At 40.6% G+C, this 25,693-nt stretch overlaps 1 protein-coding gene across 5 annotated transcripts; it reads left to right on the top strand.

Moving 5' to 3' along the window:
- Window positions 1-892: 892 nt before the first annotated feature.
- Window positions 893-25,202, top strand: Tmpo (thymopoietin). Of its 5 annotated transcripts, XM_021626880.2 has the most exons (9): window positions 904-1,417; window positions 7,530-7,656; window positions 9,287-9,442; window positions 14,233-14,330; window positions 19,172-19,291; window positions 19,391-19,486; window positions 19,911-20,021; window positions 20,982-21,070; window positions 23,055-25,202. In XM_021626880.2, the coding sequence occupies exons 1-9, from the start codon at window positions 1,142-1,144 to the stop codon at window positions 23,335-23,337; spliced, it is 1,356 nt and encodes a 451-aa protein (XP_021482555.1). In that variant the 5' UTR covers window positions 904-1,141; the 3' UTR covers window positions 23,338-25,202. The 5 variants fall into 5 exon arrangements, with proteins under 5 accessions (XP_021482554.2, XP_021482555.1, XP_021482556.1 ...); XM_021626881.2 differs by lacking the exon at window positions 19,172-19,291; XM_021626882.2 differs by lacking the exons at window positions 19,172-19,291; window positions 19,391-19,486.
- Window positions 25,203-25,693: the final 491 nt, after the last annotated feature.

The following is a 25,693-nucleotide window of genomic DNA, read 5'->3' as shown; positions in this document are numbered from 1 at the left end:
GGTTCCTGGCTTCCTCTAAATTAAAAAATCTAGTTTGCAGCACTACATGCATATAAAGTTGACTATTAAGGAATTTCTAAACGTTGCGTTTCATTACCAAACATTAGGTTTGATGAAGTTATGGTGAGATCCTTAGTGTTTGGCGGGAGGGGGGGTGTCTTAACCTAGGAGGCTTACCAAGAACACAAAGCAGGGATTTGTTTCAAGCCCCAAGAAACTACTTGAAATCAAAGCCTTTAGTGATAGGGCAAGAAGCGAATGGGAAACTTAAAAACGCAATTTTGTAACAAATTCAAGAAGTAGGAAACCTCCAGTGTGGAGGTCTGGCTTTCCCTAGATTCCAGAACAAAAGAGCATTTGCGAAAGGAGGGGGACCTGACTCCTGCGCTGCCCCCTTCCACTCCCCACGTAGTCCCCCAGGGCACGAGGAGCGCCACAGCCTGCCCGGCTTCTGTGCTTCCCTTCGGGGCCAGCCCTCGGGGGAGGCCAGCCTGCCGCCATCCTTCGGGGGGGTGGCTCGCTGTCCCGGGAGGGAGCCAGGCCCGGCGAGGGGTCCTCCACAGCTGGCATGGAACTCCGCCCGGCCCAGGGCCATCGGGCCCGGCGCAGGGTTCCCCCGGGGCGGGGGACAGGAGTGGAAACGGTGCGCAAAAAAATAAACAAGTAAAGCACAAAAAGCCAGCGCCGCCCGTCCCTTATCAGCGGGCAGGGGAAGGGCGGAGGGCCGGGGAAACAGCGGGCCCAGCGCCCGAGCTCCCGCCCGAGCGCCTTTTAAACTGCGTTTCTGCACCTCTCGCTCTGCGCCGCGGCGGCTGGAACCCGCGCGAGCCGCCTGGCCAATCGCCGCCGCGCTTCCTGCCGCCGCCGGCCAATGGCGGCGCGCGTTATTGGGGCGTGCGCAGACGGGCCGCCCCCGCCCCCGCCCCAGCTTGTGTGTAGGCTCGGCGCGCTGCGGGTTCCCGGCTTGGCCGCACTTGCTCGCTAGTCGAGCGCTCCGGGCTTTTGTGTCCGAGTTCTGCGCCGTCCCGAGGCGCCGCTCCCGGACAGGGAACCTCCCCGCCGCCGCGACCCCGAGGCGGAGGGCGCAACCCCGGGACCAGCGAGGCGAGCGCGGCGGCGGCGGCGAGGGGCCGAGCCCGAGATGCCGGAGTTCCTGGAGGACCCTTCGGTCCTCACCAAAGACAAGTTGAAGAGCGAGTTGGTCGCCAACAATGTGACGCTCCCGGCCGGCGAGCAGCGCAAGGACGTGTACGTGCAGCTCTACCTGCAGCACCTCACGGCGCGCAACCGGCCGCCGCTCGCCGCGGGCGCCAACAGCAAAGGGCCGCCCGACTTCTCCAGCGACGAGGAGCGCGAGCCCACCCCGGTGCTGGGCTCCGGGGCCTCCGCGGGTCGCGGACGCGCCTCCGTCGGCAGGGTAAGGCCGCCCGGGGCCGGGGAGCGTTGCTCGGCGGCGGGGGTCCCCGAGCCCGCGGCGCCGTAGTCGCGAGGCCGCCTTGCCGTCCTGCTGCGCGGCCCGGTGCTGCAGGCCCGGCCCAGTCGGGGGCGGCTGTAGGCGCAGCCTTGGAGCCGTTTCCTGAAGCCCCGCACACAGGCTTGGCCCCGGCACGGGAGGTGAAGTTGGAGCATTTTTCCCGCTTTAGTACCGTAGTGGCTCGCAACCGAGTCTCAGAGCGCTCCCTGGAGGGCAGTTAGCGACATGGTCATTTCTGCCCCCCCTTTTTTTAAATAAAGGCATTCCCGCCTTTTTTATATTTTTTGCATATGGAGGGCTTTTTGAACTGTTTGTTTCCTTGGTTGTCTTGCTCTTTTTGCAGTCAACAGACCCTGTTTTTAGTGGGTAGTGGGTTGGCTTTACTGTGAATTGAATGCTTTACGCTGCATTTGAAAAAGATAGTTCTCGTTGACATATTGGAGAATCCTAGTTAGGAAGAGTTTTGAGTTTGTTTGTCGTTTTAAGATTTTGCTTGTGGAAGTAAAGAATCGGAAGCCCCCCCCCCCCCAAAAAAAAAGTTTATGGAGTACTGATGTATCCGTATTACAATTTGAAGCTTGAGACCAGTGAAATTTAAGACGGGTTCCCGCAAATGTTTACCATTTTGCTTTTTTGTTGTTCTTTGGGTACATTTTAAATGGTGTTCTGTAGGTTTATACTTAGTTAACAGAATTCAAGTCATTAAAAATTAGCTAAGTTTTTTTGTTTGTTTGTTTTTGGTGTAACATAAAATCTTGAGAGACACGGTGAATGTTTTTGGTTGGAATTGTTGCTATTGTTTACTGCTATAACCGAAAACGATTGAGGCTTGCTTCTCGTTTTGTCGTGGGAGTTGAACCGAAAGCCGCTTCTGTGCTTAGTATGTACTAGCGCGGAGCTACACCTCAAGTCAGTTGCTTCTTTGAAAGTGTTACAGTGTTTTGTTTTTTTAGCGTCAATTCAATTTTCTTTTTCTTCTGATTGCCCGAATGAAAGTGAAATGCACGTCACGCACGTGTGGACTTAGATGAGAAAACTTTACTCTGGCCTTTCATTTCTCTAAATGTCCTAAATCTGGCAGGTAGCACTGTCGAGTAAGCACCAGTGTCGCGCGCCTGTGATCCCAGCTGTCGAGATGTAAGCCGGGGGATCAGGAGTCCACGGCCATCCTCAGCAACTTGAGCTGTTGTCTGAAACTAAGTAGATACTGTCCGGCCTGTTACTGTCTTCATTTTTATTTTTTTTATGTTCATTGGTGTTTCTCTTGCAAGTATAGCTGTGTGTGGGTGCCAGATCCCCTGGAACCAGAGTTAGGGACAATTGTGAGCGTGGGTGCAGGTGCTGGAAATTCAAATTCAGCCCAAGTCCCCTGGAAGAGCACCTGGCCCTCTTAACTGATAAACCGCCTCTCCAGCTCACATTTTATTGTGTGTTGAATTATCAAAATAATAGGTTCCATCTGAACTTTTCACTTACTGTATATCAAGTTCTTTCTGAATTTTCTCCCATTGGCTACCTTACCTGCCCCATTCTCCCCCTCACACTAGTCCGTTTTTACTCCCTTCAAAAAGTTGATACTGCTTTTAATGTGGATTCTGCATTGAGATAGGATCTCTTGTATGTAACCCTGGCTGCTCTTGACTTCATTGTAGTCAAGGATGAGTGTATATATACATTTTCTTCAGTGACTCATTTGTTGGATATCTGGATGGATTCCATGCTTTTTGTGAGCTTACAGCCACTCTAGGGGCCTAGGGAAATGATGTGTCCTTCAAGCAGGAGAGTCTGATACTGCCACCCACATAGAAAGCTGGGCACTGCAGTGGAAGACACACTAGCAGAGCTTTGTGTCTCAAATCTGTAATCCAGCATTCAAGATGCTGAGATGGGATCCTAAGAGTTTGAGTCAGCCTGTACTGCATGGTGGGGCTCTCTCTAAATTCTCTAAGAATTGCAAATTTGTTTATTTTTAAGAAAAGTTTTTTTAAGCTGGGGGAGGTGGCCCATGCCTTTACAGCACTTAGGGAGGCAGAGGTAGGTGGATCTCTGCAAGTTTGAGGCCAGCCTGGTCTACAAAGTGAGGTTAGGACAGCGAAGGCTACACAGAAAAACTGTGGAGAGATGGTTCAGTGGTTAAGAAGTCTGGAGTTCAGTTCCCAGCAACCACATGGTGGCTCACAGCCATCTGTAATGTGATCTGATGCCCTCTTCTGGCATTCAGGTGTACATGCAGGCAGCACTCGAGAAAGAGGGAGAGGGGGAGTGTTAGGTTTTGAGACAGAGTTTTCCTGTAACTACCCTGGCTGTTCTGGGACTTTTTTTTTTTTTTTTTTTAAGACTGGCTGGCTGGCCTTGAACTCACAAGATCCATTTACCTCTGTATCCCAAGTACTAGGACTAAAAGTATGGGTCACCACACCCGCCTTAAGTGTATCCCTCCCTTATGTGTTTTTCTCTAACTTGTTGTTTTCTAATTGTATATGTATGGATGTTTTGCTTGCATATTGTATGCTCATCATGTCTGTGTGCTCTCATTCCCCAAGGGGGCCAAAAGAGGGCATCAGATCTGCTGGAACTGGGGTTAAAGGTAGTTGTGAGGCCTCCTAGCGGGTGCTGGGAACCAAACCTGGGTCCTCTGGAAGAGCAGCCAGTGCCCTAACCACTGAGGCATAATCCAGACCCTTACCATCAACTCTTTAAAGGTCATACTTAAGTTAAAAAAAAAAGCCATTTCAAATGGCATGTGGTGGGATAGGTCTTATTAAATCATCTAAGTGTTTGTCCAAGTATATAAATCTTTTTGGTTGTAAAAATTAAGTCCCAGTTCATCTGGTGGGGGCAGGAGGAGCAGGAGTTCAGAGTCATCTGCTACAAAATAGGTTGAAGCTTTCATGATTACATGCACAAGACTTTACGGCAAAGCAAAACCAGTCCTGTTGGAGCCCATGTTTGAGTTCTTAATGTGTGCCGATTTTGTTTGTGACATTGTTTCTAGTGAGCCCTATCTTAGCCTTCTGAGTGCCCACAATAAAATGTGAGCCACCAGGTGTGGTCTCAACTACTACAGACTGATTCTGCACAGCTATTATTTTTTGTTATTATCATTAACTTGTGCTATTTCCTCATCCCAGCTCAACTTACCTTTACATAAAGATCCTCCCCTTTTTTGAGCAGCTATTATGGGCCTAGGCTGTCCCTCAGGAATAGAGGGACGGTTAGACTGCTGTGTGCGCTGTGTTGATACCCAGCACTTTGCGGGGAGCCAGAGCACTTCTGTATCCCATGGCATGCTATCTCCAAGGTAGCTTTCTATCGCAGGGGTTCTCTCTATGTGGGTCTCTAATTATAGGTCTGTGTTCTCTACCTGCAGTATTTGAACATTTTTAAATGTATAGTTTTGATGGGACTCAGTGATACCAACTACTTGAAAAAATAATATTGGTAATCAGTACACGAATAAAGTGAGTTCTGATATAGGAATCTAAATTAACACTTAAGTTAACTCAGCAGATCTCTTGAGAAAAATATCTTGAATTTCAGAAGAAATGTGACTGCTTGTATAAAGTTATTCTTAAGTTTTTTCCTGCCTTGGTCTCTTAAGTGCTAGGTCACTGGCATGTGCAGTTAAAAAATAAATTGTTTCATATGTATCACCATCACAGTATTTGACCTTGGATGCATATGATTGGTATAGTTTTTTGTGGGTGGGTTCCTTATTGTTAGGCTTTTAATCGAAAGCCTTGATACCAGTATTTTTAGGTGTTAAAGTCATCTGGATAGTAGACGTAAAGAGTAAACATTTGGGGAGCTTGCTTCTTGTTAGAGCGTGCAAAGCATGCAGGCTTAGCTGTTAGGGACCCAGTGGAGCATAGTGACCTTCATGAGTACCTGTCAGGAGAGATGGTTCTGTTTTGTGCTAGGGGTTGAAGCCAGAGCTCCATGCATGCTTACTCATTTGGAATACATTTACTTACTCAAATTCTTGTTATTATAGCCCAGGCTGGTATTAAACTTATCACCATCTTCTCAGGCTCCTTGTGCTGGGAGTTCGGGTATGCCCCTATGCCTGGGCTGCTGATGAAACCTGTGGCTGGCTTGTTGGTTTTTCCTCTTTTGTTTTGGGTTATTTTGAGAGGGTTTCCCACAGCTCAGAGTATAATACAGGACCGTGACCTTGAACTCCTGAGCCTCAACTGCCTTCACCTTCCAAGAGCTGGCATAAGTGCCTTTGTATTCAGTAAATTATTACATATGGTTTCTGATTTTTTTCCCCCCTTCCTTTCTTTAACTTCAGGCTAATGCAGTGCAAAGTTACTCTAATAGGAGTTTTCCATGAAAGGGTGTATATGAAAGAGTTGTAGAAGTAATGTCTGAATAAATGTCACTGGAGAACACATTGAAGATTTACTAGGTCAGTCAGGGCCTCGATTTCCTCATTTTGTGATATGGAGATATTAATGGGTCTATCTCATAGGATTTTTAGGAATCTTTGGGGGGGGGGACTCAAAACAGGGTTTCTCTGTGTAGCCACTGGCTTATCTGAAATTCACTTTGTAGACCAGGCTGGCTTCAAACTGGGTATTTTTATTTTTCGAGATACCTGGCTTTTCCGGAACTCTGTGTAGATAAGATTAGCTTCCAACTCAAGATATCTCCCCTGCCTGTGCTTCTGCTGGGTTTAAAGGTGCATGCCACTGTGCCTGACTAAATTTTTAGGGTTCTTTAAGTTAGCACAAATAATGCCCTTAAAATGCAACTGGATACATAGAGTATGTTTGGTGGAATGTTTTATGTTAGGTGGATGTGCTAGCTCATGCTTCTGGTCCTAGAACTTAGGAGGGTGGCTGGGAGTTGATGGGTTTTACAACATTTAATAGCTCTTGCTGGTCTTGCAGAGAACTCAGGTTTGCTTCTCAGCACTGGCATGATTGCTCACAATTTGTAACTCCTTGTTCCCGAGAATCTGATGCCCTCTTGTGGCCTCCGTAGGTACTGTATGCACATAGACTACACGGTACAAGGGGGCAAAAGCACTCATTAATAATTGTTGGCTTGAAGTTTGTGTTTTTTGTTTGTTTGTTTTCATTATGATTTTTTATTTTTCAAGACAGGATTTCTCTTTGTAGCCTTGGCTGTCCTGACCTCAACTTTGTAGACCAGGCTGCCCTTGAACTCACCACCTGCTTCTGCCTCCCTAAATTCTGGGGTTACAGGCCTGAGCCACCGTACCTGGCAGCCTATGTTATTTATTTCAGTGTCTGTTTTTTTGTTTCCCTTTTCTGAGGGGAGTCTGGACTCCACAGCCTGCTAGGCAAGCACTCCACTATGGAGTTAGTCACAGCTTCATCATGTCTAACAAGTTTTTATAATGGCTTAAATTTTTCTTACTGAATTGCACTTTGAGTTATTTGACAAAACAACTTCTCTTTTAGGCTGTTTTTTGTTGTTGTTGTATATGTGAGTGTTCTGCCTCCTTGTATGTTTGTGTTCCACTTGCCCAGTGAGCACTGAATGCTGGGGATCAAAGAACAGCTGGTGTTCTTAACCCATTTCTCTGGCCCTTTTGGTCTTGGCTTTTGGTGCTCGGAATAAAAATTGATGTTGCCTTTCTCAAGTTCTCTTATATACTGTTTTCAGATTACACAAACTACTTATTAAAAATGCTAGCCCAATATGACGAAGTTTATTGGGCCAGTCCTAGAGCAATTCCAGGACTCCAAAGAATCTGTAAGGTTCATATTAAATGTGATGTTCAATGTTAATTTATCTTACTTTGCTTTCATTTGCTTGTGGATACTTGACGCTATTACTGTTTCTTTAGTTAGACAGGGCCTTGCACATGTCCTCCGCCTCCAGCAGTGTTTCTAATACTTAAGTTACTATGTATTAGGCTTGTACATTCTACCGTTGTACTTAGAAAAGCCTCCAGATACTAGTTTTTAGTTTCGTCAAGTTGTTGTGGCTAGTGTAGCAATAAATCACCTTGTTGATTGCATAGAGTGTCATGTAAATGAATAATTTTCATGTAGAGGAGTTAACTGTACTTTATTTACAGAAAGCAACAAAGAAAACCGATAAACCCAGAGTAGAAGATAAGGATGATCTAGATGTGACAGAGCTCTCTAATGAAGACCTTCTGGATCAGCTTGTGAAATATGGGGTGAATCCTGGTCCCATTGTGGGTAAGTCGATCAAGTCTCAGATATCTTTTCCAAGAAGCAAGACCTCCAGATCATTAATGGTTAGAATTGGGGTCTTCGGGGACCATTTGTCATTATTTATAAAACCAGTCAATAATATTAGTTTCCTTAACTCTAAATAAAGAAGCTAAAATGAGAGTTTCAGGAGATAATATATAAAATGACCCATTGTTGATGTTGTCCGATTCAGTGGCCATCTCCTGCTATTCAGTAAGCTGTATGTATCTTATCCGGCAGTTGAAGAAAATATAGCCAAATCATCTGAATCAGTGAGTTATAGAAAGAATGAGTACAAATTAACTAAGTTCCTAACAGTTCCATTTCCTAATTAGCATTAAAAGATTTTTTTAAGTCTGTTGTGATACCCTAAAGAACAAACAACAAAAGGTATGCAAGAATTCAATAAATAGTGTAAATCTATCATTTGCTTTTCTAGGTAACCCTGTGTTTCTGCCAAGTTGATTATGCTTTTTTACAGAGTGTGGGCAAGAACTTCAAGATGGGAACACTCCAAACAGAACTTTAGGGTGTACAAAAATTTGAACACTGGATGGAGATTGGGTGGTTTTGTTAGAGCAATAGTTGGAAACAGTGATTTTGTTTTTTGTTTGTTTGAGTCTGGGTCTCACTGTGTATAGCCTGCCTAGCTTTGCACATGCTGGAGTTAAATGGGTGCTCTTCGTGGGCTACCAATAGACATTTAATATCTTTTGTAAAGTTTTAAGAGAGACACTAAAAAACACATATTACATTATGAAAATATGCCAAATTACGATAGTGTATCAATTGTCTTAAGACCACTTTTATCATTCCTGGATGAGTATTGTTTATGAAAGATAGACCAGTTCTCATATCACCTGCCAGAAATTAAGGAAAGATATATACAGTAATGTAAAATAGAAAAGTAAGGATATTCCAGTGTGATTTACAGAATTTGACACCTATGCTTCAGTGAGGGTTTGTAGGCATGCTGATCTTAGTATTGTGAAGTATCATTTTTGTTCAGGGTTCCATCTGTTTCTTTTAAAAGATCTTCGGGGAACCTCGGAGATGAGTCAGCATTTAAGAGGACTAGCTGCTCTTCCTGAAGACCTATTTGATTCCTAGCACCCGTGTGGCTAAAAACTATCTGTAACAGCATACAGCACCCTCTTCTGGCCTACCAGGCACATGGTGCACAGACATACATGCCAGCAAAACACCCACTCAAATAATAGATTCTTTTTTTTTTTTTTTTTTAAGATGTAATCTTGTATTAACATTCCAGAGGAAGAGCTCTTTTGGAAAAGAGTATTATTTATTATCTTTAATCACTTACTTTAGACATGGAAAGCATGTTGCTTAAAAACTGGTTTTCTGTAGGGCCTGGAAAGATGGTCCCAGTTTAAAGAACCTGTACTGTTCTTGCCAAGGGCCTGGGTTTTGTTCCCAGAACTTACATAGGGTGCTTCACGATGGCTTGTAGCTCCAGCTGCAGGGGACCCAGCACTTGTGGTCTCTAGGCATCCGCATTCATTCATGTATACACACACATATACATGACATCTATGTATTTTAATCTTTTAACATACAGTTTTATGCCAATACTAATGGAACTTTTGCCTCAATACAGGAACAACCAGGAAGCTGTATGAGAAAAAGCTGTTGAAACTGAGGGAACAGGGAACAGAATCAAGATCTTCTACTCCTCTCCCAACAGTTTCTTCTTCAGAAAATACAAGGCAGAATGGAAGTAACGACTCTGACAGATACAGTGACAATGATGAAGGTAAAATTTAAAGCAATATTGATAAGATATGAAATTTAATATTCTGTATAAATAGTCACTTAACTTCTGCTTCAAATGAAATTTTTGTAAAGACAAAGTTCTCCTTTTCTTTCCTTATTATCAACATCTATAGAAGGAATCATTCATTTGATATAACTTTCCGATTCATTTTTTTTTTATTTAAAGATCAGTGTGAATACATACTGCTTTGTTTTTTTAAAGATTCAATATAAGTGATAGGCTGAGTCTTTTATGTGTTATTTTGTTCAGTGTTATGTCTTTTTGGACCTTATTATATGTTTATTCTTTATAATTAATATATACTGTTAACATTTAAATGTGACATACTTTCTCTTCTCTATTGATAGGCAGATGAATTGTTTAAAAGATTTGGCTCACATAATTTGATTTCATGGCAGTTTTGACCACGATTTTAAGTATTTTTGAGAACAGGAAGGATATTCCTTTTTAAAATGAGAGTAAATGCAAAATTTGATCCTTAAAAAGTTTTAGCTCGTAATTTGCTAATTTTATAAGTATTTAACTTGGTACCTTATACCAGATTGGTTGCTGAGAGTGTGAAGTATAGGGTCCTTTTCATCAACAGCACTATATTAGCAAGGAGGCAAAGAATAAGACCAGCCCAAACCAGTCATGCTTAAACTTCCTGCCTCTTTTGCCTCTACAGGAAAGAAGAAAGAACACAAGAAAGTGAAGTCCACTAGGGATTTTGTTTTTTCTGAACTTGCATCTACTCCCTCTGGTGGATTTTTTCAGGGTATTTCTTTTCCTGAAATCTCCACCCGTCCTCCTTTGGGCAGGACTGAAGCGCAGGCAGCTAAGAAAGTGCATGCTTCTAAGGGAGCCCCACCTAGGGAGCCTCTTACTGACACAGCCTTGCCTGGGAAGGGACAGGCGCAGAAGTTAGCCCCTGGGCGGAATTTATGCATTCCTTCCGAGTCTAGCTATGATAGATGTGTAGAGAAGAGTTCTTCGCCATCTTCTCAGCATGAACTCACTGCCAGGTTGGCCTCTGCTGCAGCTTCTCCTTCCCTGATGAGAGAGACCACCACTACTTACTGTAAAGACACAGTAGAAAATATTTACCGTGGCAGGAGAAGTAGAACTCAGCCATCGTGTACTGAGGGGCCAGACGTCTCAGATCAGTCAGTTCTCTCTAGTGAAAGAGAAGTGCTGCAAGAGTCAGAGAGATCACAAGTCATTTCTCCACCACTCGCTCAGGCCATCAGAGATTATATCAATTCTCTGTTAGTCCAGGGTGGAGTTGGCAGTTTGCCTGGGACTTCTAAATCTTTGCCCACACTGGATATAGAAAACATATGTAAGAGACTCAGCCAGTCAGACCATCAAGAATTTGAATCCCTGTCCCCTTCTCGGAAAGTTCATAGACTCAGTAAGAAGCCAGTAAAGGAAGGGGATTCAGGCTCATGTATGGCATTTCAGAGTATACCTGGATCCGAACATATGTCTTCTTTTGGCAAAAGCGTTGTCTCTCATTGTCTTAATACTTTAGGAATAGAAGTGCCTAAGCAACCACAGCATGATCAAATAGACACCTCTGAACTATCTTTCCCTCTCCATGAATCTATTTTAAAAGTAATCGAAGAGGAGTGGCAGCAAATTGATAAGCAGCTGCCTCCACTGGCATGCAAATATCCAGTTTCTTCCAGCAAGGCAACACAGATATTATCCGTTCCAAAAGTAGATGAGGAAATCCTGGAATTGATTCCTGGAGCCACCCCACAAGCAGCCATTCGGGCATCCTCCACTGAGTCTTGTGATAAACATTTGGACTTGGCTCTCTGTAGATCTTATGAGGCTGCAGCATCAGCATTGCAGATTGCAGCCCACATGGCCTTCGTAGCTAAGTCTCTGCAAGCCAACATAAGTCAGGCCGCACAGGTTATTAATTCAGATCCTAGTCATGCACACCAAGCACTTGAGATTCTGAACAGAACCTATGATGCAGCTTCGTATCTCTGTGATGCTGCATTTGATGAAGCAAGGATGTCTGCCCGTACCATGGGGTCTTCTACTATGGGTCGGCGCTGTCTGTGGCTGAAGGACTGTAAGATTAACGCAGCTTCTAAGACTAAACTGACTGCTGCCCCCTTTAAAGGTGGAACATTGTTTGGAGGGGAAGTACCCCAAGTTATTAAAAAGCATAGAAATAAATAGCAATAATATTAAGAACAAAGATAGAACCTTATCTTTGATTTGGAGAATTTATAAACCTTTCTAGGAATTTTAACAACTTTTATGCCAGGATTTTCTTTTGAGTTCTTACTAGTTCCCTAATAGAGCTAATTTCAATCAAGGTGATAAGCTTCTACTCATCAAATTACAGTATAATTGCATCTATAGAAGCCCAGTACAGTTTAAGTTTTATAGATCACACGTCTCATAAGTTTACAGTGTCCTGTTTTTATATAACACTTTTACAACGCTTACATATAAAAAGAATTCTAGCACCTAAAATAGCAGTAGAACCTCACTTTAGTAATGCCATTCACATATTTCTTACCCTAGGTCAGAGGCACTAGAAACACTGAATTTTTTTTAGTGTTTCTAAAAGGAATTTATTTTGGAAAGTCTAGTGTATAGGGATGCCAAGTCTCCCAGCAATGAAATAGGACACTGCCATTGTGATTTCCGTCTGTTCAGCTTAATTCAGCTACTTATTTTCATTGACATAAGTCTCTTTTACTAAGAGGCCTTTTGTTGTTCACTCATTGCAAGAAATCTACAGATGACCTTTTTGTAGCTTAATTTTTTTTGTCACTCTTGGCTTAGTATCTACACAGCCTTAAAACTTTGTCCACATTCTTGTTTATGACTTTTGTCTGCAACAAACTTCATAGATTACTGTAACTCTTGAAATGCCAGTACACACACTTTCTGATTCACAGATATGTGTATAAGAACCAGAGGGAAAGGGGCTGCCTCTGTGGTAAGAAGCAAGTTTAATAAAAGAATTTAAGTCCAGAGATACTTCGTAAGCAAATTATGAGATACATGACGTAACATGTATATACATATATACACACACATATGTATATATGGACCTTTTTAGTAAAAAAAAAAAAAATAAGCAATGTAGGGTTGATTGTACATTCTGATAGGGATGGTAGCCCGCAATTCCTGGGTCATACCACTGGATGGCACACATTTGAGGAACAAAGCTATGTGGAGATGTTCTGATACAGTCCATTCAACATGACTATTTTGTTAGATGAATACGACATTAGAAGTATAGGGCTTTTTACCTTTTACATGTATTTAAAGGTGTGTTGTACATCCTATATAGTTAAGTCTCAAATCCAAATGCTAAAAGCAAACTTGAATTATTTTCTAAAAGCCTTAACTTTTATTATACCCCATTGTCTGTGAAGCAATGTATTACCCTGTTATTATTTGTATGGTTGTAAGGTAAGGTAGCTTGATTGTAGAGATATTATGGTAATAGTCTTAAGCATAACCAAATACAGTCCCTTGAGTGTACATGTCTACCACTATCATGTTTTTAGACTGCACATTTCATCGCTGCAGCTTTGTTAATTGTCTTCTAAAATGTACATGTATACATGTACCTGTTAAGTCCTGTGTGATTTCTTTAAAGCAATGTATTTCTGTAGAATGCTTCTACAAATTCAATAAAGTTGTTAAATTTGAACAGTTTTGTGTGGTCTCCAGAAACATGTTTTATGTGTGCTTTATTCTTGGAGTTTCAACAAGTTGAATATTTGTGGGTGAATGTGCCTTTTCCATTTCATCATTGAAACAGTCTAGTAATATGACTTGAAAATATTCCAGTTGTTTTATGTCCTTTTCACTATTTGAGGACCATATATTTAACTGGCCGTTAAAATCTCAATTTGAACAAGGACTTAATTTGTAATAACATAGGCTATTTGTCTAATCAGTTTCTGCTTTATTAGTAGTTTTTTTTTCTTTGCTCAGACCTATCTAAAGTTTCCTAGATTCTGAATTAAAAAAGAAAAATGATTTTTATAATGCCAAGGAGTATTGATCTAGTGACAGCATTGGGGATAGAGCTGGTTGCTTGGTCGTAATTGACCTGTTTGAACTACTTTGGTTAAAATTCTCTATCATGGGGGGGCCAGGTATATTTGGACTAATAGGTTAGACTGGAAGGTCAGCAAGGCACAGAGCTATCTTGAGCAGTTTAAAAAGCAAGGCAACATTAAATTTGTATTAAATTAAGCTTTAAGAATTGATTCTATTTTTTAGTAAGAAAGCAAATTTTTGGAACTACAGTTTTAACATTAAGAGACCTCATTATGTTACATTAACATTGGCAGTTAACATTCAATACTACATGATAGGAGCCACACAAAAACTTAACCCCTTCCACGTGCAAAATTTTAATGTAACAGCTCACCTTTGCTCTCAGTAACATACCGCACATTTGCATTGGTTTTTAGTGAAAAGCTCCAGAGGAACAGTTTGAATCTTTTATTTTTAAGGTTATTCTAGGGGTGGGAAAAATAGAAAGAAAAAAAAAAAAAAACAGGAGAAAGTAATCAGATTAAACTGTGGGAAGGGATGAAAATGGACTAAGATTATATAAAAGTGGAGGTCTGGGTTCTGTTTTCTGTAAAAGAGGGTTTGTTTAAGATAAATTTTGCCAAACAGTTTTGCTCTGTTGAGGTGAAGATTATCCTGTGTACTAATGTGCCCAAAACCAGGGTTCCAAAGTAATACTGGTACAACATAACAAATAATGGTTTCTTCGATGTTGTTTCTAGACTCTAAAGTAGAGCTCAAGCTTGAGAAGAGAGAGCCACTAAAAGGCAGAGCAAAGACTCCAGTAACACTCAAGCAAAGAAGAATTGAGCACAACCAGGTACTTTTAGTTTTATGATCACCGTATACATGCGTGAGTCATCTGACCAGTACTCATTGTCTTGCATTTTTTGACCTTTGGTAAAGAGTTGGCGCACACAGTCCATCTCACTCACTCCATAAACTTAGTTTAATTGTTAAATGGTTTGGATAATACATACTTTGTGAGATCTGTCATTAAAATAGCCTGTGCTGTTTATCAAACCGTGCTAAGCAGTGTAGTGTTGGTCAGGCTGCCTATTTTTACTTTTGGTGCAGCGATTTTGAACCTGGGATCTCAAGTGTGCTAGGCCGGTGTATAATGGGACTCTTTGGACTGCCACCAGGTAGAATGAGGGAGACATCTGTTATGTAGCTCAGGCCTTAGGGTAGGCTAGTTCCATCTAGCTTGTGTAACTTAACTAGTTTATTCAAATCCACATTTGCCATATGGCCCATTACCTCTCACGCAGTCCTGGTATGTCCTCCAGTGTCTGGCTGTTGAATCTCTTGCCTCTTAATTCTGTCTCTGGTCAGAAGTCCTGCCTTTCCTTTCCTATGTAGCTCTAGGCTCTCACCTCATCATTAAACCAATTGGAAGGTGAGGGAGGCGTATGTTTATGAAATGCTAAGGCTGGTGATGCTTCATAAAAATAACAAGACCAGCAAAGGCCTGTACTCAACTCTCTGCTGGTACAGAAATGAGCATTTGAATAATAATACAGAGACCACCTTCACACAAAGAACCCCAGCACCAGCATACACTCCATTGTGAGAGAGTTGCTTTAGAAGATTAAAAAAAAAGTTGATTCAGCTTCTTTGAAAATCAGAAAAATAGTTTTATATTTGTCTTTGTGTCTGACTTTCTGAATTTGAATTTACTTTCCTTCATAATTTGTAGCTTTTTCTTTCACTTTGAAGCTAATATGTTACATTATTTAAGATGAAAACTTTGCTTTTTTTGTTGGCATGGGAAGTACAAGATAGTTTCCAAAAGGAAAATGGGGAGAAAATAAGCATAATAAAGTATTAACAAATAGATTACAGAGGAAAATTACTGGCTCTAATTTGGGTTTAGTAACCAAGATTCTTTTCCTCATCTATTCTTTAGCTAAAAAAATCTGTTACTTTGTTACTAATCTATCTTTTCCATGTTCAGTGCCTCTGATTTCTGTGGTGGTTTTGAAACAGTATTTCACAATGAAGCCCTTGGCTGTCCTAGACCTTGCTTTGTAGACCAGGCTGGCCTTTAATTTGTAAAACTTGAGCTTCCTAAGAGATGGTATTACAGGTATACACTACCAGGCCCTGATTCCTTTCTTTTGTGTGGTTGGAATGGAGAGGAATGTGCATGTACTGCTCCCAGCCCTTTTGCCTGTTTCTCTCAGGTGCTGGGGTTATTGGACTGTACCACCATTCCTGGGCAGAAACTGTTGGAATCTGAATTAGTCTACACTAATTCCACTGTAGCTGCTTTTTCCATTTGGCGACCATAATTAATCATGACAATATTTCCTACATTCTGGAGGTGGTAGGTTGTTTCAAATGCTTCATTTGTTTCTTTATATCCTATATAATCTAGCTTACAGGGGATTGTGTGTGACAGTGAAGTAGGCTTTTTTTTTTTTTTTTTTTTTTTGGTCACAATAAAATGTTTTTGTCAGTGCTAGAGTAGCATTCTTGACAGTATAGTTGAACTGTTGGGGACTACCGAATGGGACAGCATAGACCTAAAGGATTGGTCTGAATTTAGATTCTGCTTCTTTGACAAGAATACTTCATGATGTTATAGCTTTCCTATTGATCTTTTCAGGAAACACTTAAGTTTTCTTTAAAAAGAAATACTAAAATTAGTTAACAATAGCTCAGATGTTGAAAGGTGATAGAAATTCTTGAGTCCTGAGTACTGGGGTTAAAAGTGTGTACCACCACTTCTCAATTTATGCTATAATTTTTATACTCATCAACTGTAATGCAGTCATTACCCCCATCCTACCCAAAGCCTGCAGCGCCCCATACAATCACTTTACTACTGGCCCCCATTCCGGAACAAATAGGAGGGGTCTAGAGTCTCATTACCTTGTCTCCTTTCCTCTGTCTTTAAGGCTGTTAAATGCAGTTCAGTGTATTTTTCTCATTTGTGTCACTAGGTTATAAAGTAAAAGACTGTGCTCAAAATACTTGCTTTTTCTAAGCAGTAGTTTAATGTACCGCTGGAGTTCTATGGACAGGATTGATTCACTGCCCCCAAGTTTTACTTTTATCTTTTCTTTTTGGAAGTACTCTACCTAGATTGTTTATATTTGCTTCTTTCCTCCTTTACGTGAGGCATCCCTTCCTTTCAGTCCTAGAGTTCACTCCCAAATCAAAATATTTTGCTTGCCCCCATTTCTTATGCAGCTACATCATGCATATTGAGATTTGTCGATTTGCTATAATTTATTCAGGTGCTTTCCTTTTGATGAATGTGTAAGTTGTTTTCACTTATGAACTGTTTTTGCAAAGACAAGCAGCCTTTTGTAGGTAGTATTTTGTCTTTGTCAGTTTGCTGATGACAAAGTGAAAGTGCTTTATGTTTTTTTATAGTTCGTTACCAAATGTTTTTGCATCATAGCAACACTGATAGAGTTCTGTTCTCTACTGTAGTAATACAAGTTAGTGTGACTATCTGTTGATCATGCTTTACCTAAGTGTGGACAGTTAATGCTCTAGAGTAATAACAGCTTTTTACTCTAATTTGGTGTTTATATATTCATTTCCCTTCCTCTCCCTCCCTCCCTCTGTCACCTTCTGTCCTGAGAACCAAATCCAGGAACTCTTACACGCTAGGTACCTACGTTGAGAAAGAGTCTTATGTAACCTAGGCTAGCCTCAGGCTCCTCATCTTACTGCCTCAGCATCCTGTGGTTTACATGTGTGTGCCACCATGCCAGACTTGTTTATGTCTTACTGTAAAGTAGTTTAGTGCAGGGTTTTTTGTTTTGTTTTTGTTCAGAGCTTAAATTTTTGTTTAGAATGAATTAGTAGCCTTTGATAGCCGACTTATTGCTCATGGAGTGACTTCGTCAATTCAGTGAGAAAAACGCTTTTTTTTTCTTCCATTTGTCTCAATGATACATCAGGACTTTCTAGGGAACATCCTTATTGACAATAGATGTAACTGTGAATTTTATTTACCTTCAAAGCAAAGAGCACTCACATTATATATAGGCTTTATATATATGCTAGTGAACTAGTCCTCTGTGTAATTGTTTGCTTCATCTTCTAAATTCTGCCATGGAATGGTGACCATTTTTATTCATATTCTCAAAGTCAGTTGCTGTGAGTGGTGATAGGTGCTTACAGCTGTAGCACTACTAGGCAGGCACAGGAGGATGGTGAGCTGGAGGCTGGGGCTGGAGTCACAGGTATGTGTCACCAGGATTAAGAGCACAGACTGAGGCTGTGTCCTCTGTTGACATTCTCGGGAATTTGACTGTTGATAGGATTTTATTCTGTTCTTATATTAAATGGCTTATTTATATAATGTGTCTTTGACATTAATTTTACGTTCAGCAGAGATTTCCTAACTAATATCAGGATAAGGAACCCTGATATTCAGATTGTGAGTCAAAAAAAAAAATTTAGGATGCTGGTGCTGAAGAAGTGGCTTGGTGCTTGAGAGCTATTGCAAGGACCTACACTGGGTGCCCAGACCCCCATCATGGCTCACAGCTGCTTGCAACTCCTGCTCCGGGGGACCAACACTCTCTTATAGCCCCTGATATATGTTTCTCTAAAAATAAACTTGCCGGGCAGTGGTATCACACACCTTTAATCCCAGCACTTGGGAGACAGAGGCAGGCCAGTCTCTGAGTTCAAGGATAGTCTGTTCTATAGAGCAAGTTCCAGGACAGCCAAGAATGCATAGAGAAACCCTTTCTCAATAAAAACAAAACAGTCAAAATAAAAATAAGCATGACATTGGATTGGGGTGCTATTTTTGTGCCGTTGTAGGGATTGGGTGATAGTGCTGCTAGCAAATCAGCAGGCTTACCAGAGGATCAGAGTTTTAAAAAAATAGCTCCATAGGCTTCATAGGTGTTTCTTATGTGGTGCTAGGGACGGAACATGGCATTTCCTATGCTATGGCCTCAACCCTGATTTACTTTTTTTTTTTTTTAAGTCAGTCTCATTATGTACCCTAAGTTGTCCTAGAACCTGTGACAGTTCTCTTCCTTCTGTCTCCCTGAAGCAAGGACAAGTGTTGTGCCACTGTGCTTAACACTGAAGTGCTTTTGAGGGGGAAAGTTGAGGGTTGTTTTTTTTTTCCTTCCCAGAGAGAACTTAACTTGGGGCTGGACAGCAGCAGCTCTCTGCTTTGTGGTGGTGGGGCGGGGGGGGGGGGGCGGATATAATTAAAATTCAACAGTAACTTGTTAGGGGCCGGAATTCCAGCCTAATTGTTTTCTAAGGGCACTTAGGAAATTTTGAGTTTGAGGAGAGGATTGATTTATAATTTATCCTTCTTTCTGTCTTTCTTTGTTTTTAAGGGACAAATAAGATATGTATAAATCATGATCAGTCTGGTTTTTATTTAAGCAAAGAGATACGGCTACAGTGCTAGGGTCAGTTACCAAACTGCAAGTCACAGGAGAAGCCAGTATGAGCTGTAAATACTCGAACTAGACTCTTATTTATTTTGTTATCCTTTGCTGATGAGTACAGAGCAGCAAAGTCACTACTTTAGAAGTACTTTGAGGGCATAGCATTGTTGTAATCGCTGGCATTTAGAGAGATCTTAGTTTCTCAGTATGCTAACATAGTCATTACTAAGGGGTTTGTGTTAGACTATGACTTTTTAACGTGTCAATGCTTGACTAGAGCTATTCTCAAGCTGGAGTGACTGAGACTGAATGGACAAGTGGACCTTCAAAAGGCGGACCTCTGCAGGCATTAACTAGGGAGCCTACGAGAGGGGCGAGAAGAACTCCGAGAAGAAGGGTGACGCAAGGCTTATTGCTTAGACTTGGGTTTTCAGATTGGTAGGGTTTTAGTGATTATTTTACATTTATTGTCTTTGTTCTGTTTTCAAACTAACAGGTGGAAACATCACAGCATTTTCGTATAGATGGTGCAGTAATTTCAGAGAGTACTCCCATAGCTGAAACTATAAAGGCGTCAAGCAACGAATCCTTAGTAAATATGTTTCATAAACTATCTAAGTGCTGTTCTTTTAATTACCCCTTAGTTGGAATTTGGGAGGTGGTGAGTTATGGCAATTTGAAAATATGTATTATTATTTTGAACTAATTTTCTCGAAGTTTGTGGATCTTAGAATATTTGAATATAGCTGTTACAAATGAATTTAATTCATTGCACAAGAATCCTAAATACTGTGAAGATAATTTTTATCAAATATTTGAATAATTCTGAGGGTTCACATGTGAAGCACTGAATGTGTTTCTAGATCCCATTACCTAAGTTTTTATTAGGGGAAAAATCAGCTATTACAGAAGTGGATTATCTTCCTCTTTTCTTTTCTTTTCTTTTTTTTTTTTTCATTTTAATGTCTTTGCTATGTTTGGATAATTCTGAGTCTGAATAATTTGAATCTTGGCAGGTTGTCAATAGGTTGACTGGAAATTTCAAGCATGCATCTTCTATTCTGCCAATCACTGAATTCTCAGACATAACCAGAAGAACACCAAAGAAACCATTGACGAGAGCTGAAGTAAATGGATACAATTTAGCCCACTGCTATCATTCATCTTTCAGATTTTTTTCTAAGTGGGAGGGGACAGACCTTTACTGGGAGGTTTATGTATCTATTTGTGTGCATATATGGTTTAAAGACTAAGTTGTGAAAATGGAAAATAATATAGTATGGCATGCTAAAAATACTATGCTCTTGCTGTGTGGCTCTTTTGCAGGGGTGTTCATGTGCTGCTTATAATATGTTCTTTTTGTCCAAGTTTAAAATGCTACTTGGGCTGTGAAGGAAGCTGCACTTGTTGAAAAGTCAAATGATAACTTTCAAGTATATTTGTGTGGTAAACTCCTGTATAACTGATCTTTAAAATGCTGGCTGCATGGCTCATTAATCTTTAGCATAGGAGATGATTGGTTGTTTGTTTTGTTTTGTTTTTTAAGTTGGAATGGTCTAATTGATGGCATCTTCTATATTTAATCATTCATATATCACAGAATTCCTAGCAGGAAGAAACCGTGCACTCTTGGTTTGAAACAAGGGGATTCAGTGAGGGAATTGACAAGCCTTGTTAAGTTTCCGGGTGCTTCCCCCCTTGTATGTGTGGCAATTTCCCTTCTAATACTACATTAAGATACTGTATGTTCCAGGGCCTGGAGAGCTGGCTCAGTGGTTAAGAGCACTCTCTCCCTGCTCTTCTGAAGGCCTGAGTTCAATTCCCAGCACCCACTCAGAACTGTCTGATGCCATTTTCTGGAGTGCAGATGTACATTGACAAGTATCCCTATACACAAAATAATTAAACATAAAAACTTTATATTAAAAAAAAAAAGATACTGTTCCAGTGATGAAATTTGAAGAATCTTGGAGCCTTGTGAATACCTAGATAATACCAAAACTAGGCCAGATGAGAGGCATTTGTTTTAATTATTGCCTGTTTGTACTAAATTGTAACTTGTGGCTGTTTCTTTTGTTTCTTACTAGGTGGGAGAAAAAACAGAGGAAAGAAGAGTAGAAAGAGATATTCTTAAGGAAATGTTCCCCTTTGAGGCATCTACCCCAACAGGAATTAGGTACTTGGATACATTGAATCAAGTGTAAATATTCTTCATCACAACATTATTGTAGCTTTGTTCTCCGAATCTAGTGGTTCTTTCTCAGTACTTCCTCTCTGATGCAGGGGTTCACATCTATGAAAATTGAATCATTCAAAATTTACTTTATTACATGTAACCCTTTTGGGGACAAATTGACAAGGTTTGGTAGTAAGTACTTGAGATCAAATCCAGGGCCTCATACATATTTGGAAAGCTTCCTGCCATTAAGTCAGATATGAACACGCTCCTCTGCTTTTATTAAATTGTACATATTTTGTGTGTTCATGTTTACTTATGGAAGCCAGAGGTAGGTGTCAAGTGACTTCCTCTGTTGCTCCGCGCATACTATTTTGAGACAGTACCTTTCATTATAATCTTGTTGGCTAGAATAGCTAATCCACAGCCATCTCCTCGGCCCCTCCTCCCTGTATTTTGAAACAGGGTCACTCACTAAACCTAAAACTTACCAGTTCGGCTAGATGAGCTGGCCAGCAAGCTCCCAGCAACCCTCCTGTCTTCTGCCTACCTGGGGGCATACATTGCTGCCTTGTCCAGTTAATTATCAGTTAATAATATGTGCACCAGGGGCCAACTCTTGGAGCTGGTTCTCCTGCTTCGCCCTGGGTTCTGAGACTCAGAATGTCAAGCTGGTTGACAAGCAGTGAATGCTCTTTGGTTTTTTGAGACAGGATTTCTCTGTGTAGCCTTGGCTGTCGGGACTGACTTTGTAGACCAGGTTGGCCTGGTCTACACAGAGAACTCAGAAATTCCCCTGCTTCTGCCTCCTGAGTGCTGGGATTACTGATGATGCTTCTCACTAGCTGAGTCATTTGACTATATACATACATACTTATGTGCACTGGGAATTGAACTTGGGTCCTCATATTAAACGGCAGACATTTTGTTGACCAAGCTGTTGTCCTAGTTCTGTCTGGTCTCAAATAGCCCAGGTTGTCCTTGAACTCATTGTGTTGCTGAGGCTGACTTTAAACTCTTGATCCTGGTGCTTTCATCTAAATGCTTAGATTACAGGCATATGCTGCCAGCCAGGTTTTGTTTCTGTACACAGGCGCCCATTTTGAATCTAGATAGATCCAGTGAAAGGGTTGTTTTTACATCACCTGAAGGTCAGAGATGGTTTCTCCTTGCATATAGCTTCTTGGGTCATTAGGCTTGGTGGCAAGTGTCTTGCCTCACTGAGCTGTCTCACCTCTGCCAGCTCTGGGATTTTGGTTTTTGTTTTGTTTTGAGACAAGGACTCAAGTAACCAAGCTGACCTTAGATTTACTGTTTAAACAAGGCCGATTGTAAGCTCCTGACCCTCTTCCCAACTGCTGGGATCATAGGCACATAGTACCATATTCCATAGCTGAAAAAATATGGCCAAAACCTTTCAAAAGCGTTTTAAGAGTGCGTTTATCCAGTTTTGTTTTGTTTTTGTTTTCAAGACAGTTTCTCTGTGTAGCCTTGGCTGTCCTTGAACTTGCTCTGTACACACCAGGCTGGCCTCAAACTCACAGAGATACACCTGCCTCTGCTTCTGAGTGCTAGGATTAAAATTTATCCATGTTTTAAATATAACTTTATAATAACTGATGCAGCTAACCTTTTTGTTCAGGGTTTTTTGAAACAAGGTTTCTCTGTAGCAGTCCTGGCTATTCTGTAACTTCCTCTGTAGACCAAGCTAGCCTCAAACTGAGAGCTCTGCCCACTTCTGCCTCCAGAGTGCTGGGGTCAAAGGCATGCACCACCTAGGTATCTGAAGATACAGCTCTGGGTGGTAGGAACCAAACTCTTACTTACCTCCTACTTACCTCCCGTCACCACCATGGACAAAAAAGAAAATACAGAAAAGGTCCTTTTATGTGCTAGTTTCCTGCCGCTGCTTCATGCAGTGTTTAGAAGTCACAGTACCGTTGACCTGAGGAATAACTGTCCGAAACTCTTTTGCTTTGAACAGTGCTAGCTGCCGCAGACCAATCAAAGGGGCTGCAGGACGGCCGCTGGAGCACGGTGACTTCAGGATGGAAGAATCGTTCTCCTCTAAATATGTCCCTAAGTACATGCCCTTAGCGGATGTGAAGTCGGAAAAGACAAGGAAGGGCCGCCTCGTGCCCATGTGGATAAAAGTGTTCCTGTTTGTTCTTGTAGCAGTGTTCCTGTTTTTGGTCTATCAAGCTATGGAAACCAACCAAGGGAACCCCTTCTCTAAATTTCTTCCAAAGAATAAGACATCCGACTGAAGAAATTACTTTGGCACATTCAGCTTGATCTCCTGTTTTTAATAACTGTGTAGAAAAACATTTGTGTCCACTTGTTGACTGAAGAACTAAAATTGTGATTTCACCTCAATAAAGTTAGTACTGCATTGAAAAGCAAACAAGATGCATACATGGACCTCATTTCAATACTTTGGACTTTGGAGATCACATTGTGCCATAATGAAAAATTTTTTTAGCTCTGGAACTTTTTTTGTAGGCTTTATTTTTTTAATGTGGACATCTTATTTCACTTTTTGGGGGGAAAATGCATTGTTTTGTGTATTTCAAAAATAAGGCAAAAATGGTGATCTAATGTGAAGCTACACATTAAATACTTGGAATTCTTACAGAAAAGATTTATGACTATTCTCTACTGAGTGAAAATATTACAAATGTGAATGAAGTTCAGTAAGAGAAATGGTCATGTAGCTGTGCTTCCTGTACTGCAGCGGTTTGTTGGTCATGGAATGTACAGCAGTAGCTTCTGTGGCCTCTGTTAATGGTGGTATTGCTGTTGCAGCCTATCATACTACTTTCTAGATTATTTTTTTCATATCATGGAAGTCCTGCTTCATTAAAACTGTTTAAGTGTGCTTGATTTTCCACAGGGATCTTCTAGGGTGACATAGATACATGTTTTAGGGAATTACTAGCTGGCTATACATGTTTGAAAGAGCTGTAAGCTAGTTAAAAGACTGTCACCGGAACCTTGTACTTTTTATTTACTGCAGAGCATTTATCCTGTCAATCCAGCTTTTTATGAAAATATTTTTTAGATAAATAAGTGTGGGAGTTATTTGTTTCGAAGTTAGAAGCTAAACACTGGTCCTCTGTTTCATTTGGATTTGTTGTTTTTCATTGTCTTCTATTCCCACCACCACCGAAGGTGTTTTTGTTTTTGGACCAGGGAATTTTTGTTTTGGTTAAGAGGCGGTGTTGAGGTTTTTGTTTGTCTTAATCATATAATTCCTGATGTAATTTGATTTAAAAGTATAACAGACTTTTAAATCACATACACAGTACCTAATATCTAATTTGTAATTTGAAACAAGGTGGGCATTATGATTTTGTATACTCTTAAAATGATTAACAGTATCCGCATGATTGTCTTATCTTTTAGCTGAAATTTACCTCATGTATGGCATAGATGAAATTGCAGCAAATTTAAATTTTAGTAAAGATCAAGTAAAACATAAAAATTTTAAATCACTTAAGTTGCAATTTTACAGTCATTGACCATAAAGCACACTAAAAATGTAAATTATTTTTAATAACATCCAAAATGTAAAGATTTTTAATTTTTAGAAAGGAGGAAGCCGAAGATGAATATTTAGACCAGCACACAATTTTGAATTAGCTATTATTGTATTTAGATTTTAGATATTTTGTAGACATTTCAAGTAAACTCTTGCCATTGAAACCAGAACATGCGGGTCTGGTCTTTCAGGGCATGTGGGAAACTGGCTTAGATCTGAAGAGCTTGCCTCTCTTGAGAAAAAGTCTCTTTTGCAGTGAACCATAGAGAGGCCATGCTTTACCCAATTTTTCCACTATAAGGTAATAGCCATCTTTCTTCCTTTGTGTTTAGACATTGCTTCTCCTATTGCTTTCAGTCTTTTGTTTATAATAAAAAAATTGTGAGAAGCCCCATTTAATGTTTAAAAAATAGGGGGAGATAAATCAGACTTCTCATATATGTAAGGTCAGTAAAACGTGTTCTTGGTCTTTTGTGTGTGTCTGTTTTATTCCGCTAGAGTAAATGTGTCCTTGTATTAAATGCAAAGCATTTATTAATTCATAGTTGTAGACTTTACAATATAATTCAATAATAAAGTAATTAACCCCTAGTTTTGTTGTTGTAATAAATGATTTTCAGGTATGTGAATTTTAAGATTATAGCCCTCCTCGTGTGGTATTTATAGATTAAGCTTTAGTTCTCATTTTACTCTGTTCCTCCTTTTTTTAAGATTTATTTATTTATTATTTATGCAGCATTCTGCTGGCAAGCAAGAGGGTATCAGATCTCATTATAGATAACCATGAGACACCATGTGGTTGCTGGGAATTGAACTCGGGACCTTTGGAAGAACAACAGCCAGTGCTTTTAACCTCTGAGCCATCTTTCCAGCCCTAGTCCTTTAATTATTGTAGTAGTTGGGTCCTTGTCTGTTCTATGTAGTCACTAGAGAATGGCATTCACAACCTCCCAAAGCACCTTTTCTCTTTTTTTTCTCTATTATGTATTATTTTCTAACCATATATCCATGTTTTCAGTCCCCATCTCTCTGTTTTGTGGGGGTTTTTTTGTTTGTTTGTTTTGTTTTGTTTTTGAGGCAGG

The sequence above is a fragment of the Meriones unguiculatus genome, chromosome 2 (genome assembly GCF_030254825.1).
Source record: "Meriones unguiculatus strain TT.TT164.6M chromosome 2, Bangor_MerUng_6.1, whole genome shotgun sequence".
NCBI classification, from domain to species: Eukaryota; Metazoa; Chordata; class Mammalia; order Rodentia; family Muridae; genus Meriones; species Meriones unguiculatus.
Note: the sequence above shows the minus strand (reverse complement) of the source record. Positions and strands in the feature narration are given on the sequence as shown.

Excerpts from the sequence above, each read along its gene's own strand:
- Tmpo (XM_021626879.2), top strand. The coding sequence starts at position 1,142 with ATGCCGGAGTTCCTGGAGGACCCTTCGGTCCTCACCAAAGACAAGTTG. Across the intron at positions 1,418-7,529 it reads GACGCGCCTCCGTCGGCAGG|AAAGCAACAAAGAAAACCGA; the intron begins GTAAGGCCGCCC and ends CTTTATTTACAG. Across the intron at positions 7,657-9,286 it reads GAATCCTGGTCCCATTGTGG|GAACAACCAGGAAGCTGTAT; the intron begins GTAAGTCGATCA and ends GCCTCAATACAG.